The sequence below is a fragment of the Haliotis asinina genome, chromosome 13, assembly GCF_037392515.1.
Source record: "Haliotis asinina isolate JCU_RB_2024 chromosome 13, JCU_Hal_asi_v2, whole genome shotgun sequence".
Taxonomy (NCBI): Eukaryota; Metazoa; Mollusca; class Gastropoda; order Lepetellida; family Haliotidae; genus Haliotis; species Haliotis asinina.
In genome coordinates, this window is record NC_090292.1 from 6,496,718 (window position 1) to 6,512,968 (window position 16,251).

The 16,251-nt window shown below is 42.5% G+C and overlaps 1 protein-coding gene across 1 annotated transcript in view; it reads left to right on the forward strand.

The window, feature by feature from the left end:
- LOC137260388 (cysteine-rich motor neuron 1 protein-like) overlaps window positions 1-16,251 on the forward strand; it is a 33,826-nt gene that overhangs the window by 7,823 nt on the left and 9,752 nt on the right. The window contains exons 2-8 of the mRNA XM_067798056.1: window positions 3,626-3,730; window positions 4,508-4,612; window positions 5,307-5,426; window positions 7,421-7,504; window positions 14,466-14,555; window positions 14,893-15,000; window positions 15,615-15,707. Coding sequence (XP_067654157.1) covers window positions 3,626-3,730; window positions 4,508-4,612; window positions 5,307-5,426; window positions 7,421-7,504; window positions 14,466-14,555; window positions 14,893-15,000; window positions 15,615-15,707 — 705 coding nt within the window. The remainder of the gene's footprint in view (window positions 1-3,625; window positions 3,731-4,507; window positions 4,613-5,306; window positions 5,427-7,420; window positions 7,505-14,465; window positions 14,556-14,892; window positions 15,001-15,614; window positions 15,708-16,251) is intronic.

A 16,251-nucleotide genomic window follows, 5' to 3' on the forward strand; every position in this document is an offset into this window, starting at 1 on the left:
TCAGTATTTTATGACATGCGTTATAGTTTCTAAATCATACAGGACGCTATTTAAATTGTTTATGTTACTATAATTGATAATATCACGGAGGTGGACTCCGGAAATGGGCTTTACACACTGTGTCCATGTGGGGAATTGAACACGGATCTTCGGCGTGATGAGTGAACGCATTTACCATCAGGCTAACCCACCGCCCCTTTAAATATGTAGCAAAGCGATCGAATCTTCGACGTTTCGCGTTTCAGGGTGACGCTCTCTCTTCGCAAGTGACATGTTTCAAAAAGCTATTCTTGATTTTATTAAAACTTTGAAACTGTCAAGATTATTTGTAAATAGACTGTGGAAAGGTAATCGAAAAGGCCTAATGTAATATGCTTTACAGATGACATGGGTTTAAAGTAGTCCACAAGGACTGCAACAGTCCCACCTTGCACGGATGTTTTCTTTCACCAACTAATGTTGAATGAACGGCTTGAAACACTCAAAACAAACAAGTCAGATTGGAACAACAGTTGGCACTATATTAAGATCATGTTTTATTTTGGTAATACGCTTTCTCAGGAAAATACATTTTGGGGCTGAGTCACTTCCTACTCATTCAGCCACCCTGCCGTTAACAACACAGAAAACTGACAACTGTGTACTGGTCTCACTAATGAGAAACAATCCTAAATATAACATACGTTATGCATGAAGGTTTCTAAATGACATTTTGAATTGTTAGTGTCTCAAATGAGGGTGGGCACTACGGTCTCTTTCAACACAATCTTCGCGAGAGACGCGGACACCTCTTGGTATGCATGTTTGCATGTATGTTTCCAAAGGACTATTTTTATTTTACGTTGTGTTGGAATCCCTGGCTGTAAATACTGTTACGACTCTAAGAATACCGACACATCAGGATCGATAGAATGAATGTTAAATGAAGAAGACTTCGGAGACTCCTCCCTGTGTTTATGTATGTAGATTCGCGCATAAAGATTCAGAGGTTCAGAGGCCTACAAAGAAAGGAAAGTGCACAAGAGTCGACGTGCGCCGTGTCGTCTGCATCCTTTCTGGCTGTCTCTTTCTCTGTACTCCTCCCTCGTAACAAATAGTGAGCTGTGCCAACATTTTAATGATACTTTGCTAAACTTTTTTTTCATTTTTAGGGCTTCAATTCCATAAAACCCCACAGAGTTCGTCTGATGTTTTGATGATGATCACCGTTTCATTAAGTATAGTATGTTTATTAATTGCGTTAGATTGAGTTAGATTGCAATTCATCGGTCCCCTTTTGACTCAAATGGACTGCAAGTCAGAAAGCCTGATCACCCGATACCGTTTGTCGCCTTTTGCGACAAGCATGGGTTACTGAGGACCAATTTCAACCCGAATAAGTACAAAATGGTGGCTTTATTGATATATATTCTTGACGATAATGCTGAAATGATACTGGCAGTGTCCCTGAAACTGATGGAAATACTATATTAGTGCACGTGAGTTTTGTTTAAGCTGAAGTTGAAGTTGAAGTTCAGGGTGTCATGTTTATTATCCTCAGAGAGAACTAAGGGGATCGGGTGGTCAGACTCGCTGACTTGGTTGACACATGTCATCGTACCTAGATCCATACTCGTAATTCCAAACTCTTGGCTGTCGGGTCCCGATTCGACCTACCTCGGATACACAGTTGCTGTTGCGGAGTATAGCGTGAAACAATCTATGACAAACCTCGCTGGTGTGGACGGCGTCAATACGGACACCCAACTTACCGGACACTAACTAATGGAAATAGCTAAGCGTGCACAGCTGCAAACTGTAATCAATGTTCGTTCATCCGGACCATGTACATGCTACGGTCCGAATTAACGGGGCTAAATCACCAAGGTGTATTTATAGTATCACTCCAATATTTCAAGCTGAAAGTAAGTGCGGTGGGAGTAGTCTAATGAATAAAGCATACGTTTCAACACATTGTAGACACGGGGAATCGAACCCGGGTCTTCTGTGTAACGAGCAAACCCTTAACCACTAACTACCCCACCGCCCTAGAAGATACTTAGGGAGATGTTGAGTGCAGGGGTACCTGTGTGTAACATCTTTGGGCTGATTTGATTCCAGTGTTGTTGGCTCCGGATTTGACCAACCTAGTCTCAGGTACAGGGACTTGTTAAGTCATTGTGCATGCTGCTTGAAATGTTGATGGTGATGTTCTTTACAGGCAGCGAATAACTCTAGACATGCATAACAAACATCTGATCTAAGATCAAATGCGTGTTTGGTGCACGTATTTTACTGTATCCTGATAGCGTAGATGTTTGTCCACACGATAGCCACTGCTCCACACTGCATCATGTTCCCTGTTGTGCCATGTTAAACAACAAACAGACATGCGTTGTTTATAATCTGGCAAGTAAGATGGATATGAACATCAATACGACTTCCGTTCCGTAAGCTCCCAAAGTACTGCAAACTTGCGTGCTACATTTTACGTTATTTAAAATCCGTTTTTCCCATTTCAATGCATTCATGTTCATCCCGTGAGAAAGAAGTACATACAGCGGGCTGGTAAACACCTTCTGTGATGTGCCCACACAGAAATGGCGTTCTTGTGTTGACACGAGGTATATTTAGTTCACGGCTGCACGCAACAGACATTCAGAATGACAATGAGACGACTGTCGCCGTACATGGAGGCAAATTAATCCCATACCGTACTGTATACCTTTACAATACGTCACTATGCCGCTCGGTCGATTTTGGTAGGCTTGTGGTCAAAGCGTTTGATCATTACCTAAAAGACCAGGATTCAATTCCCCACATGGGTAAAATGTGTGATGTCCATTTCTCGTGTCTCACGAGGTGCAATATTGCTGGAATATTGCTAAATGCGCCTTAAAACTAAACTCACTCACTTTCTACTGATTCAGGCACGTAGCAAGCCAATTTGTTTTCATGTAAGCCCGATAGATTGCAAAGCTTTATATTAAGATAGAACTGAGGGCTTGCCCAACCTTTTCCGCAACAACCATGCTTGTCGTGAGAGGTGACTAACGGCATCGGGTGATCAGGCACTCTCACTTAGTTGACATGTGCACACGTCATCTGTTCCCAATTGCCCAGATCGATGCTCACGGAGTCGATCACTGGATTGACGATCTACACTCGATTATTTACAGACAGCTGGAATTTTGGTGAATGCAACGTTAACTAAACTCACTCACTCACCCATAAACAGGTCGCTGTGTGGTTGAAACAACACCAAGGCAACGTTTAAATAATTAACTCTCAACGATTGTATGATTGCAAGCTTTTTTTTATCAAAGGAATGGTTCCTTTGGGCAAATCATAACTGGAACAACGATACATCAAGGAACGTGTGTTAACAAAAGTTGATGGATAATTAAACAGTAAACACACGATGCTGATGAAGAGATCGATTTTGAGGTTTTTAGTTGAGTGAACGACCATGGACTTACGCCGCTTTTAGTTATTTTCCAGCAATATCACAGAATCGAACAGTGGGGAATCGAACACGGTTATTCGGTGTCACGAGCAGGCGCTTTTACCACAAGACTACCCTACCGCCTTAAGTGACTGAAACCTGCCTTATTATTAAGTAATGTGAAACCTTTTTTGTTAACAGCTGCCTCCCCAGTCGTGTGTCCAAGAGTATTGTGTCATAAAGAGTGCCCCGACGGTTACCGGAACGACACCCAAGGCTGCCAGGGATGTGATTGTTTGAACGACGGTAAGTAAATACATTACTACACTGTAACGGAACAGTTGTAAATAATTATTACGACTTGCTCACTCACTCATTTACTCAGACACTTCCTCATCCAGTAACTCTTTCAGTCACTCACTCAACTACCTCCCCAACCACTCACTCACTCACTCACACACCCAACCACTCTCTCACCCATCAGCTCCCTCAACTACTTCCTCAATCACTCACTCACACACTCACTCTCTCACTCAACTCGCCCTCAACCACTCACTCACACACCCAACCACTCTCTCACCCATCAACTCCCTCAACTACTTCCTCAATCACTCACTCACACTCTCACTCACTCACTCAACTCGCCCTCAACCACTCACTCACACACCCAACCACTCTCTCGCGCATCAACTCCCTCAACTACTTCCTCAATCACTCACTCACACACTCACTCTCTCACTCAACTCGCCCTCAACCACTCACTCACACACCCAACCACTCTCTCACCCATCAACTCCCTCAACTACTTCCTCAATCACTCACTCACACACTCACTCTCTCACTCAACTCGCCCTCAACCACTCACTCACACACCCAACCACTCTCTCACCCATCAGCTCCCTCAACTACTTCCTCACTCACTCACTCACACACTCACTCTCTCACTCAACTCGCCCTCAACCACTCACTCACACACCCAACCACTCTCTCACCCATCAGCTCCCTCAACTACTTCCTCACTCACTCACTCACACACTCACTCTCTCACGCAACAATTTGACTTACTCAACGTTTTTTCCCCAGAATGCCCGGACATCTCCTACTGCGACTTCTGCCCCTACGGTCACAGACTGGACGAGTACGGCTGCTCCGTGTGCGAGTGCAGGCCTCTTGAACTTCTGCCATACAGTAGGTTGACCTGTCGCTACTACATATTGGGACTACACCAATGGAACAGACATTCAGTAGTAGTAGTGATGGTCCTAGCTGCTCTCCTGTGTAGTACGTGTGTCCCCATCCGGAGTCTCTCCGTAAGACCAGATGTGACAATACTGAACACATACGGTTTTCCTCTCCCAATGAGAATATCGGAATGATTTCAAATTGAAGATGGTCTATGTGTGAGATATTATTTCAAAAAGTAAAATTTATGATGATTTTTTTTTTAAAACAAAAAACAAAAAAAAACAACAAAAAGCAAACTCTGGCTGTGAATAAAAATAAATATTTGCAGGAGTTTTTTTCGGTTCGACTAGTATGTGTCGGACTTCCGTGAAGCTGAGGTTGTTATGTGGATCAAGTCTCTCTTGCGCTTTCTTGCCTCACATTGGGAGTCTGGGTTCGAATCCCTAGGGGTCTCACGTGAAGAAAGTAGTACAGTGTGTACCGTACTGCCAGATATAATCCCCGTTATCTATTGTAATCATTACAATACACAAGTTACTGTCAAAGATATTCGTTTCCGTTATTTTTTAACAAATTAAATCTACGTTAATGCATACAATATTACACTTACCTCATTTCATTCTTAAGTGGAATACGTTTTCGACTGAAGTGAGTGTAAGATCCCACACGTGTAACCGTGACGTTGGTGATGTTACAGACGCCGTGGTGAGCTCCAACTCCTCCTGCAGGGTGATCAAGTGTGAGAACTACTGCCCGTTCGGGAGACAAGTCCACAATGGTTGTGTCACCTGTCAATGTCGGACACAGTACGACAAACGTAAGTCGGGGGGATCAATCAGGGGAAATCCATGACCTGTTGTGGATGTACCAATGACATCTTTTAGTGGAAAACTCAAGGTGACAACAGTGGATTGTAGGGATCGTAAATGTAATGTAAATGAATGTAAAAAATTCATGTTGATCCAAGTATGTTATGGCAATCTACCATAGAAAAAGACGCCAGTGCAAGATGACTCTATTCAATAACGGGGGTGTATAGTATGATAGAAATCACTGAGAATTTTAGGAATATGTGTATGGATTTCTAGCATAAATATACTTGACTAGCTATCAACTGCTTGGTTTCATTCAAGAGAGAAAACTCCTTTAATCCCTTTTTCATTAGTTTGTGAAGAGTTATCCCCCTTCGCTTACTTGCTAGCAGACGACATTTTCAGTGATCCCCAGTATGGCTGATTTAGAGAAAAAGAAGCCGAGTTTATAGTATGATAACGAGGACATCAGATCAGCTAAAGTGATTTCAAGAAAGACAGGAATCCCTTTGTCCAATGTTTATCGTGTCAGTATTGCAAATGGATGTGGCATTGAGCACCAGGGAGGCGCAGTTAGGTCCAGAAAATTGACTGTCGGTGACAGAAGGCGGCTTGGTATTCTTGTTTCTGAAAATAAACGAGGGAGTTTAGAAAACTTAAGGCGGTGAATATGATTGACAGAGAGACTGTGTCTGTCTGTAAGGAGACAATCAGCACTGAGCTGCATGCTATAGACTGGCAGAAAGGTCAAGGAATTCCTTCACCGATTATGAAACCTGAACGAGGGTTTCGACTAGCGAAGGTTGAACTGGTGCTTACAGCATATAAATTTTAATTGGTATAATGCTGTTTTCTCAGATTCAGTTACTGAAATTATGGACCAAACAAACTGAAAAATCTTTCTATCAGCGCTCAAAGTGCAATCCGAAGTTTAAAGTGTAGGGTGGCATATCTGTGATATGGGCATCGCCGCTCTGTGTATGTGAAGGGAATATGAACAGTGAGCAATACACGGACATTCTAGAGGGACATTTACTTCCATCTGCTCACGTGTTCTAATGAAAATTTTGCATTTTCAAGCAGGACAACGACAAAAAAATGTTCAATGCATTGGCAAGCTTGCTTCAGGATCCATACTATGTCATTATTAAATTGGTCAAGCTATATCCCTGACCTAAATCCATAGAAAGTGTTTGGGAACTTATGAAGGGAAGTGTCAATAAGAAAGTGTCAGTAAGAAAAATCAGACAAATATTGCTGAAATCAAAGAAGAGGTGGTCCGATACTGGGACAGCATGAACCACGACTTTGTAACGTCTTTTGATCAGTAGTACGCACCGCAGCATTGAAGCCTGCATTGCTGAACATAGTGACGTAACAAAATACTGACTGTTCACCTGTCTTTGAATCTGGAATTATGTTCTGCTAATATTCACTTTTAATGCATGAATAATGAGTGAAAAAATCACAATCTCTAAATTCTCAATAATTCCTGATCATACTATATGAAAGTGGCGGATGTCGGTGTAATACTCGAACTGACTCTGTTTAATAATTATTGTATGGATGTTTGAGGGTTGGTGTAAACCTCAGGTTGACTCTATTCAACAACTGGGATGCATGAGAGTGACGGGTGAATATTGATCTCCAGCAACCCATGTTTGTCGTCAGAAGCGATTAGCGAGATCGGGTGGTCAGACTCACTGATCTGGTTGACACATGTCATCGGTTCCCAATTACGCAGATCGTTGCTCATGCAGTTCATCATTGGATTGTTTGGTCCAGACTCGTTTATTCACTGATAGCTGTCATATAAATGCAGCATTGCGTAAAACCATATTGAATGTGAAGTAAACTTAAACTCACTCACTCACGCACTAAGGTTCGAGTGTGTGGGTCTGTTTAAAAATGAGGTATGTTCATATATTCGAGCCAGGTTGCTTCAGAGTGTGGTGGTTGATGTGAGGCCGATGTTTCAACAGACCTCATCGTGTTTCAGGCTGTGACCGCCTATGCAGGAACTGGTGTTCGTCGGGTCGCATCTATGACAAAAACGGCTGTGCAACGTGCTTCTGTTTCACGCGTGAGTTTTTGGTCTCTCCTCACCTACCTATCTACGCTCTCTTAACTAACTGATTGTGAATTCATTCCGCTGGGATACAACCAGCTGGGTTTTCACGTCTGAAGTGACCGATTGGGAACTATTTGGTGATTTGTCTTATATATAACCCAAGCCCCGTGCTCTTATCCTGCCCTGAGACCCGTGAAGGTCCCGGGTTAGAATAGGCCTTCAGCAACCCATGCTTGCCATAAAGGGCGACTCAGCTTGTCGTAAGAAGCGACTAACGGGATCGGGTGGTCAGGCTCGTTGACTTGGTTAACACATGTCATCGGTTCCCAACTGCGCAGATCGATGCTCATGTTGCTGATCACTGGATTGTCTGGTCCAGACTCGATTATTTACAGACCGCCTCCATATAGCTGGAATATTGCTGAGTGCGGCGTAAAACTAAACTCACTCACTCACTCCTGCCCTGATGTTGGATAATCCAAAAACAATCGTTCACACTACAGTGAAGTTGCAACACAGACGTTTGTGACGTCACCAGTTACTATAACGATTCAGTTAAAATATATTACTTAAACAGTTCCACCCAAAAATAAAATACAGAAGAATGACCATTTATGAACGATTATACCTATAGATAGTCACCTTATTCCGCTCCATTTCATTTGAAAAAGTACGGTAATGATTCCTTTTGTGGCAAATGGAGTATGTACTTGAAATGTGGTTTTAGCGGGAGTAGATACTTTGCAAATGTGGCGGCCATCACTTAAATATCAACACGCTGCACTTGCTTTGACCTTATAAACAACTAGTTATAACTAAATGGTAAAATGTGTTTGAGTACCTACATAAGGCAGCTAGTTTGATATCCCATATTTACGGTAACATGGATTAACGTTGCAGGGAGAGCCACATTCACACGATCGCTCAAACATGTCCCTTGTCGGTTGAACCACACTATCCTCAGCTCTGGTTTACTTAAATGTAGCTTCAACGGGCTGTAAACCTCAGTGTCAGATAGGTCCACTACTTACCACGAACATCCTGCTAACCGGCCATTAATCCGGACTAGCAAACCGTGTCTTGTGTTAAGACACGTTGGACACTCGCGATCCACTTCACACAGGCTTTTGAAGACAGTTGCACTAAGGCCGCTCTGTGAACCTTCGGCTACTGTTTCGCAGAAAACAGTAAATTGTTTGAAAAACATTAGTACGTTAAGAAGTTAAAAAACTAAAAAATGCTGTCTTCGAACAATAATTTGAAGGTGTTCAAAAAAGCAACCAAAGTCATTTAGACGTATTATTTTAAAACAAAATATCCGTGTAGCATCCATACAAAATCCCTCGGGCTATCGTCAACTCTGCGTCTGCTCACAGTGGAATGGATACTACTAACAGGCATACGAGCATTATGAATCAGGTTATTTATTTTAGATAATTATTCTATCAATACGTGAAAAATCCCCTTTTAAGTACTTCACTGCCTTGTTGACAAACTGTGAAGACATCGGCTTGTCCATATAAACCAGATGTACTATGGAAAATAGTGTACAGCGTTGAGTGCCCCAGCGCGTGGGTATACTCCCATGTACAAATATTAACACGGGAGATGAGATGCACTTTTCTTTCAGTCGCTTAATTCAACGGAATTGTTCATCGCGACTCGACACGGGCGAACTCGATTTCATCATTTCTGTCAACAGATCAGATCTAAAAAACTGATTAATGCATTTTACAATCTTACAAAGCAAATTTTATAGCATTTAGACATAACGTGTGCATCATTTAAAGACGCTGTGATGATGCCATAGCTAGACAAGGCGTCATGATAGCGAGTGCGGTGTTTCGGTATTCTTTGTTAATGTTGTTTTGGTAGGCATTGTTTTTATCATAAAGTTTCTTTTTCATATGTACACAAATCTATAGAGAAAGCTTAATGATTTGTGAGACTTTTCCCGTATCATTCTCATTTCTTTTTCAGACGACGTTTAAATTTGAAAACAAGGTTGCTTTAAATCACAATATCAAAGATCCCAGTAAGAGCCGATCTTCACCTATGCTGATCTGAACTTTGGTTGTCATAAGAGGCGACAAAGGGGATCGGGTGGTCAGGCTCGCTGACTTGGTTCACACAGGCTATCCTATCTCATCTGCGTAAACCGATGCTCAGTCCGTTGATCACTGGATTGTCTGGTCCAAACTGGCTTATTTACAGACCATATAGCTGGAATATTGCAGAGTACAATGTAAAACTCACTATCAACAAATCACAGTTCAAGGCACTGTCGGGGATGGTGGGGTAGTCTTGTGATTAAAGCGTTCGCTCGTCATGCCGAAGAACCGGGTTCGATTCCCATATGGGTACAGTGTGTGATGTTGCTGGAATTCCGAGGCCCCGCCAGTGCCGATGTCCATGAGGCTTCAGCAATGGAGACTTACGAAGACATGATACAGTTATATTATACATGGCTTCATTAAAAAGTATCTTGATACATTTCTTACATCCGAATGTCAAAATTTGAAAATTATCCCAAAACGTCTTGATGTCAAAATAAGAACTTGATAGAAACGGACCCTCTTTGTGTCGCCCACGAGACACATAAGCTCCACAAAACAATGCGCAGACACAACTTTCTCTATACGTTAGAGAACTGTGGGTGGTGTAATATCATATGTTAAAATATTTTTGTTCGTTTAAACATTAGTATCACTGAAGTAGCGAAGGGATATGCTTGGTTATCACATTCCGCAATAACTATGGTCTGGTCGACAGGAGTCATCGCGCTAAAGAGACTTTGACGAGAACGTGCCTGTTGTTATGAAAATTGCCATAAAAATGGACCCCGTCTTCATTTATACTATTCTTACAATATTTACATAGCCGTTGTTCCGTGACCCAGCTCAATCTCAAGACGTAAAGTTCCACATCCTAGTTGCGACCTTTTGAAAATAGTGCGGACATATGTTGATACTACTAAACAGCCTAAACGTTAGTAGTTTGTTGTTGCCGTTACAACAGCCAGTATCACCCAACCACTTAGAGTAATCAATATCAAACAGCTAAATGAAAACGAAATCCATCGGTGCAATATGCAGCACATCAACAAGAGATAGATTCAAATCCATGTTACACATGCAGAGAAACACCAGCTGCCCTGTCCTTATGAATAATGGGTTGGTCAGACAATAGCGGGACGTACGTCCCAAATGTAACTCAATGGTTGATTTAAAGGATTGTCAGGACAATAGAACAAAGCATTAAGTACACGCCACCATTCATGAATATACAAGACGGATGTCGACGAGCTGACAGTATATAGTTTTACACTTCCTATATTATCTATTACTGGGTGGTTATACAACTGTGTGTAGAAGATAGAACCACCCCATTTTGGCTATCTTGTATTCCACAGTATTCGTAATTATAACAAGGGGAATAATAATAGTAATTATAAAGCGAGTGCTAATTCGTGTACCTAGGATGCAACGTGATCCTGCTCTCTTGTGTTACATTATTACCCGGAGTTGTACATCTACTACTAAGGGTTAAGTGCAACCGTACAGTTCCGTACAAACAGCCTGGTGGACGAAGTGCCAGGAACACAACACAGTATGAAACCCCGGTACCAAATATAGGGTGTCTCCACCGGGATTTAAACCCGGACCTTTGGCGTGAGAGGCAAGCATGTTAACTCTTACGCCAACACGTGTCATCAACCCTATACAGTGGAAGCTTTCAAAACCGGCATCTATCCTATCTGACAAGTCCTCTACACCGGCATAAAATCTCAGCCCCTATCCATGTCATGTACATTTACCATCAGCTCTACAAACCAGCACTTTGTCTAAACCGGATTATATTTCGACAGCCTCCACTGTAGGATCCAGTTTTAGACTCTGTTCATATATATACAACACCATTCGGAAAATGACTTATTCTGTCTGCATTTGCACAAGGTTCATGAAAATACGACAGCGCGTGATCAACCATGCGGTATCCTGTTTCAGACTCTGCAACAGATATGCAACACCAGTCTGAAATACTAACTTAATTACAGCATCCGTGGACATTCAGCATGTAGGAGATACCTTTACTAGTTACTGTTCTATCTATGAGTGTCGGGTTAGGACGTATCACATAGTCTTCAAGTCCTCATATCTGTGACTGTTTCAAGCCGGTGTGTTAACGGGAGATGTATTGACACAGAGCCAGTGGTTGGGTACAGGATATACCTGTGTATACACACATCATACCCAGTGGTGACTATAACACGTGTCTTCATCCAGGTGTTGACACTGTCAAGAGACGGTGCTGTGTCAATACGTACATTCAGTGTTACAAGCTTCCTATCAATATTGACATGCTGTCGTTACAATGTAATATTTCCCGCACTTATCGAGGGCTCGCCAGGAACACCTTTATCACAGTCAGTCCACCGTGTCATGGCGAAATGAGATGAGATGAGATGAGATCAGATCAGATCAGATCAGATGCGATGAGATCAGATGAGATCATATGAGATGAGATATAACTTTATTATGCAGGAGGAAATTCTTTTTGTATCATGTACGGCCTCAAAATGAATGTATACAAAATTCACAAAGAATGTACACAATGATTACATGCACAAAATGAATGCTGATGATAAATGAATGTTGATGATAATTAATACTGGTATAGAGGCTAAATTAAATTGTCGCGTGCATGATGACCATTTCAAAACATTTGTTGCATTAACAATACGAGACAGGACGAAGGACTGTCGAGCTCTGTTTAAGTGAAAGTAATCGAAAGCGGCCTCCAGGTGGAAGTATTTCAAAATGGTGAGATAAAATATGGGTACGGTCAGTGCTAATTTTGGTTGCCTTTTGACACATTTGCGCTCATAAATAAAGGAAATATACTCGAAAGACAGTAATGTTGGTGTGAACAGCTGCAAGTCTGAAACCAGGCAATGACTTTGTTATATTATACGTTTCATTTGTCAGTGTTGTTTGCTGAAAGCCACACACAGCAATATTCTAGGTAGGTGACGGCAATCTGTAATCAAGTCTGGACCAGACAATCCTATGATCAACATTTTGAGCATCAATCTGCTCAACTGGAATACGATGACTTGTCAACCAAGCCTTACCACCCGATTCCATCGTTTGAATCTCACGACTAGCACGAGTTGCTGAAGGCAAAGTCCATCCCGGATCTTTATGGACTGATGTAGGATACACTTAAAGTGATGTGTAACACTAAGTTGTACCCTACAAGTGGACGATGTGTGGCTTCAATGCTACATATTGGACCTTGGTTTACGAGTATAAGCTAAGCATTGCTGTAAGACATTAAATGTCATAATACTTTTCCTTCTATTTACAAAGCAAAAGGAGTTGAAAGATATCACACACGCACACACATTTATGCTCCCACGCACGCACGCACACTCACACGTACACTAAATCTGACACACACGCGCGAACGCATGCACACACGCGCGGTGCGCGCACATCAAGGGAAACGCGATATCAAACAGCCAAAATGTATCACTTTGTGCCCCTCACATAAGTTGTTTTGAAACAGTTTAACAGTTTAATATTTAAATTGTATCCCCAAATTCCGTTTTTTCCTGTTGCTGCAAATTAAATATCAGCAACACAATAAATTAGTAATGCTGATGTGTCAAATTACTTCTGTCATGTTAGTAACGGTTTTGAACCTGAACGCGCCATCTTGAAGGGGAGAAGGGTGGGAGAATTGTGTACATGAATGGAGAGAGAAAAAGTACAACAACACAGACTTTGTGCAGGTTCAAAGAGCATGTACTTTTCAGTATTTACCAGCCAGTTCCTGTGTAACCCCGAACAACCCACCTTCTATATGCGGGTAACAAATCGCACTTATTGCCAACTGCAGTTCATTCAGGAGAGAACCTTTTTCAAATGCCAAGGTCATTGGAAATCATTTGGGATAGTTTGGGAACTTTTTACACCCAATTAGACCTGAATCGTAATTGAATGCTAACAGATCTTGATGTTTATGCGAACACAACCGTCCCCTAGCCTAAATGTCAAGGTGGACTTGTACATGGGGCGTCTGGGCTGTAATGACTGAGTGTTGACGATGGGCAGTAAAGTGTCTACTGGGATAATGTCAGCAAAACACCTGGCGTTATGTCGAGATTGTGGGGTTGATGTGATGTCTCGGGTACACGGTGGTGTGTGTCTTTTACATGGTGGTGTGTCTGTTACATGGTGTTGTGTCTGTTACACGGTGGTGTGTCGGGCACATGGTGATGTGTCGGGTACATGATGGTGTGTGCTGGGTACATAGTGGTGTGTCGGGAACATGGTTGTGTGTCGTGTACATGGTGATGTGTTGGGTACACGGTGGTGTGTTGGGTATCTGGTGGGATGTCGGTTACATGATGGTGTGTGCTTGGTACATGGTGGTGTGTCGGGTACATTGTGGTGTGTCGGGCGCACGGTGGTGTGTAGGGTACATGATGGTGTGTGCAGGGTACATAGTGGTGTGTCGGGTATCTGGTGGTGTGTCAGGTACACGGTCGTGTTACGGGTACATGGTGGTATGTGAAGATGGCATTTCTTTAATTAGGAGATATTTATCGACATTGTAAACAAAAAAGTAAACCAAAGGGTTTTACTGTCTGCAATCGTTTACATCGGGTATGGGTACAGCAGTGAAGTGTCATCAGCTGGCCGGTTCCCATGGTGGCATCTGGAGTCGCTCATTTGTGATGTCATTCTGACCTAACGTCACAATATGTTTTGAAAGACGTCACCACTGTTGATGACACAACAAAACAATTGTTTACGATGTTTCTACCAGTCAATACGCAGCGATCAGTCTTGCAGTTTCCAGGAATCAAATATCATTTGACCACGCTTTTCAGCCAATCAGATTACAGAACACAGTGACTTTTGGTTTGCAAAAAATCTTAAATGAGCCATTTGATTTCCTTCAGCTCTGTGTCCTCGGCGTTCTTGCAACAACGTGTGCGACAGGGGCTACGTCATTGACGACAAAGGATGCCAAACTTGCACATGTGTCGGAAGTAAGTGTAGAGAGGTGAACTAGGCGGATACAGAGATAGACAGGCACTGGGTATTAGATACCCCGACCCCACTTTCTCAAATAGTTGTGTCCGTACTTATGACAAAGATTTCAGCGCCGACGTCAGGAGAAAAAACAACAACGCTAAAACAATACAAAAAGTATTTTAATGATAACACTTACACACCATCTTTACAAACCATTTCCAGATGACTGAATGTATTTCAGGAAACGCCAACAGGCATGTTCATGTAAAGTTTCACGACTGTACCATCATGACAGTTTGGTTTGCACCATATCTGGCGTCAGGCCTTAACGATGGATGACTTGTGTTTCAGATTATGTCCGGCCGGCCCTATGCCCTGTGGTCAGCTGCGAGCTGTACTGTGAATATGGCTTCAGGAACGGAAGTGACGGTTGTCCTGTGTGTGAATGCGCTGACAAGAGTAGGTTTGAGTTCAGATAAAAAAAAGCCATCTGAGGCGAAGCCATATTGAAAACTTTTGTGTTTTCCCTTATTGTATATTGCAGCAATTAGTAATATCCCAGGTATAAGGCGGCGATCTCACGTAATCGAGCTTGGATTAGACAATCCGGTGTAGTCCCACTACATGTGCCAAACGTTTTCTTTAGTGCTCTGCTGTCAGTGGTTCCCATCAGTGAACGTATATTCTGGACACAAGCATACTATTAATTACTGTAACAGTTGCAACTATGTGTTGCAAACGCCGGAAAATACATCCTCGGAATTGATCCAAAACAAAAAATAAATAAAATCTGTGCCGGATATTAGGAAAAATAAGTCTCTGAGTAAAATATTCACATGCTACTTTAATAGCATGTGCCTTAGAGACGCCAGTCACCCAGTGGTTTTACATGTTCGCTCGTCACGCCCCAAATTCTGGTTTGATTCCATTATGAAGACCATTTATTATGTCCTCCACGGAAGATACAGGGACAGAGCTTAATGAGGCGTAAAACGTCTGCCACTAACTTTGTAGCTTAAACTTTTTCTCAAGCGCATTCCCTGAACTTTGTAAACTCCCTCCTTAACTTGCAGCTCCCCTCTTGTGTCCACGTCACTTCTGTGACTTTGACTGCCCTGATGGCTTCGTGACAGACAAGAATGGCTGCGAGCTGTGCCAGTGTCGAGGTCAGTCATGTGATTACATGTTAGCCACTGATAAGGACAGTACCTAACCCAGCACCATTCCTGTCATAAATATTCATATCTGGACCAGAAAATCAAGTGATCAGCAGCATCAGCATCGATATATGCAAAAGTGTCAACCATGTCAGGTCACCCGATCCCGTTAGTCGCTTCATCCAAAAAAGCATGGGCTACTGAAGATCAGTTCTAACACGGATCCTCACGGCCTGCTGGTGATCGTAGCTCATCAAGTAGGATTAAGGTTACCTTGTCTTCAAAGACATTGCTGACCCGTGAAGGTCTCGGGGTAGAATAGGTCTTCAGCAACCCATGCTTGCCATAAAAGGCGACTATGCTTGTCGTAAGAGTCGACTAACGGGATCGAGTGGTCAGGCTCGCTGACTTGTTTGACACATGTAATCAGTTCCCAATTGTGCAGATCGATGCCCCTGTTGTTAACAACTGGATTGTCTGGTCCAGACTCGATTATTTACTCACCACCGCCATATAACTGGAATATTGCTGAATGCGGCGTAAAACTAAACTC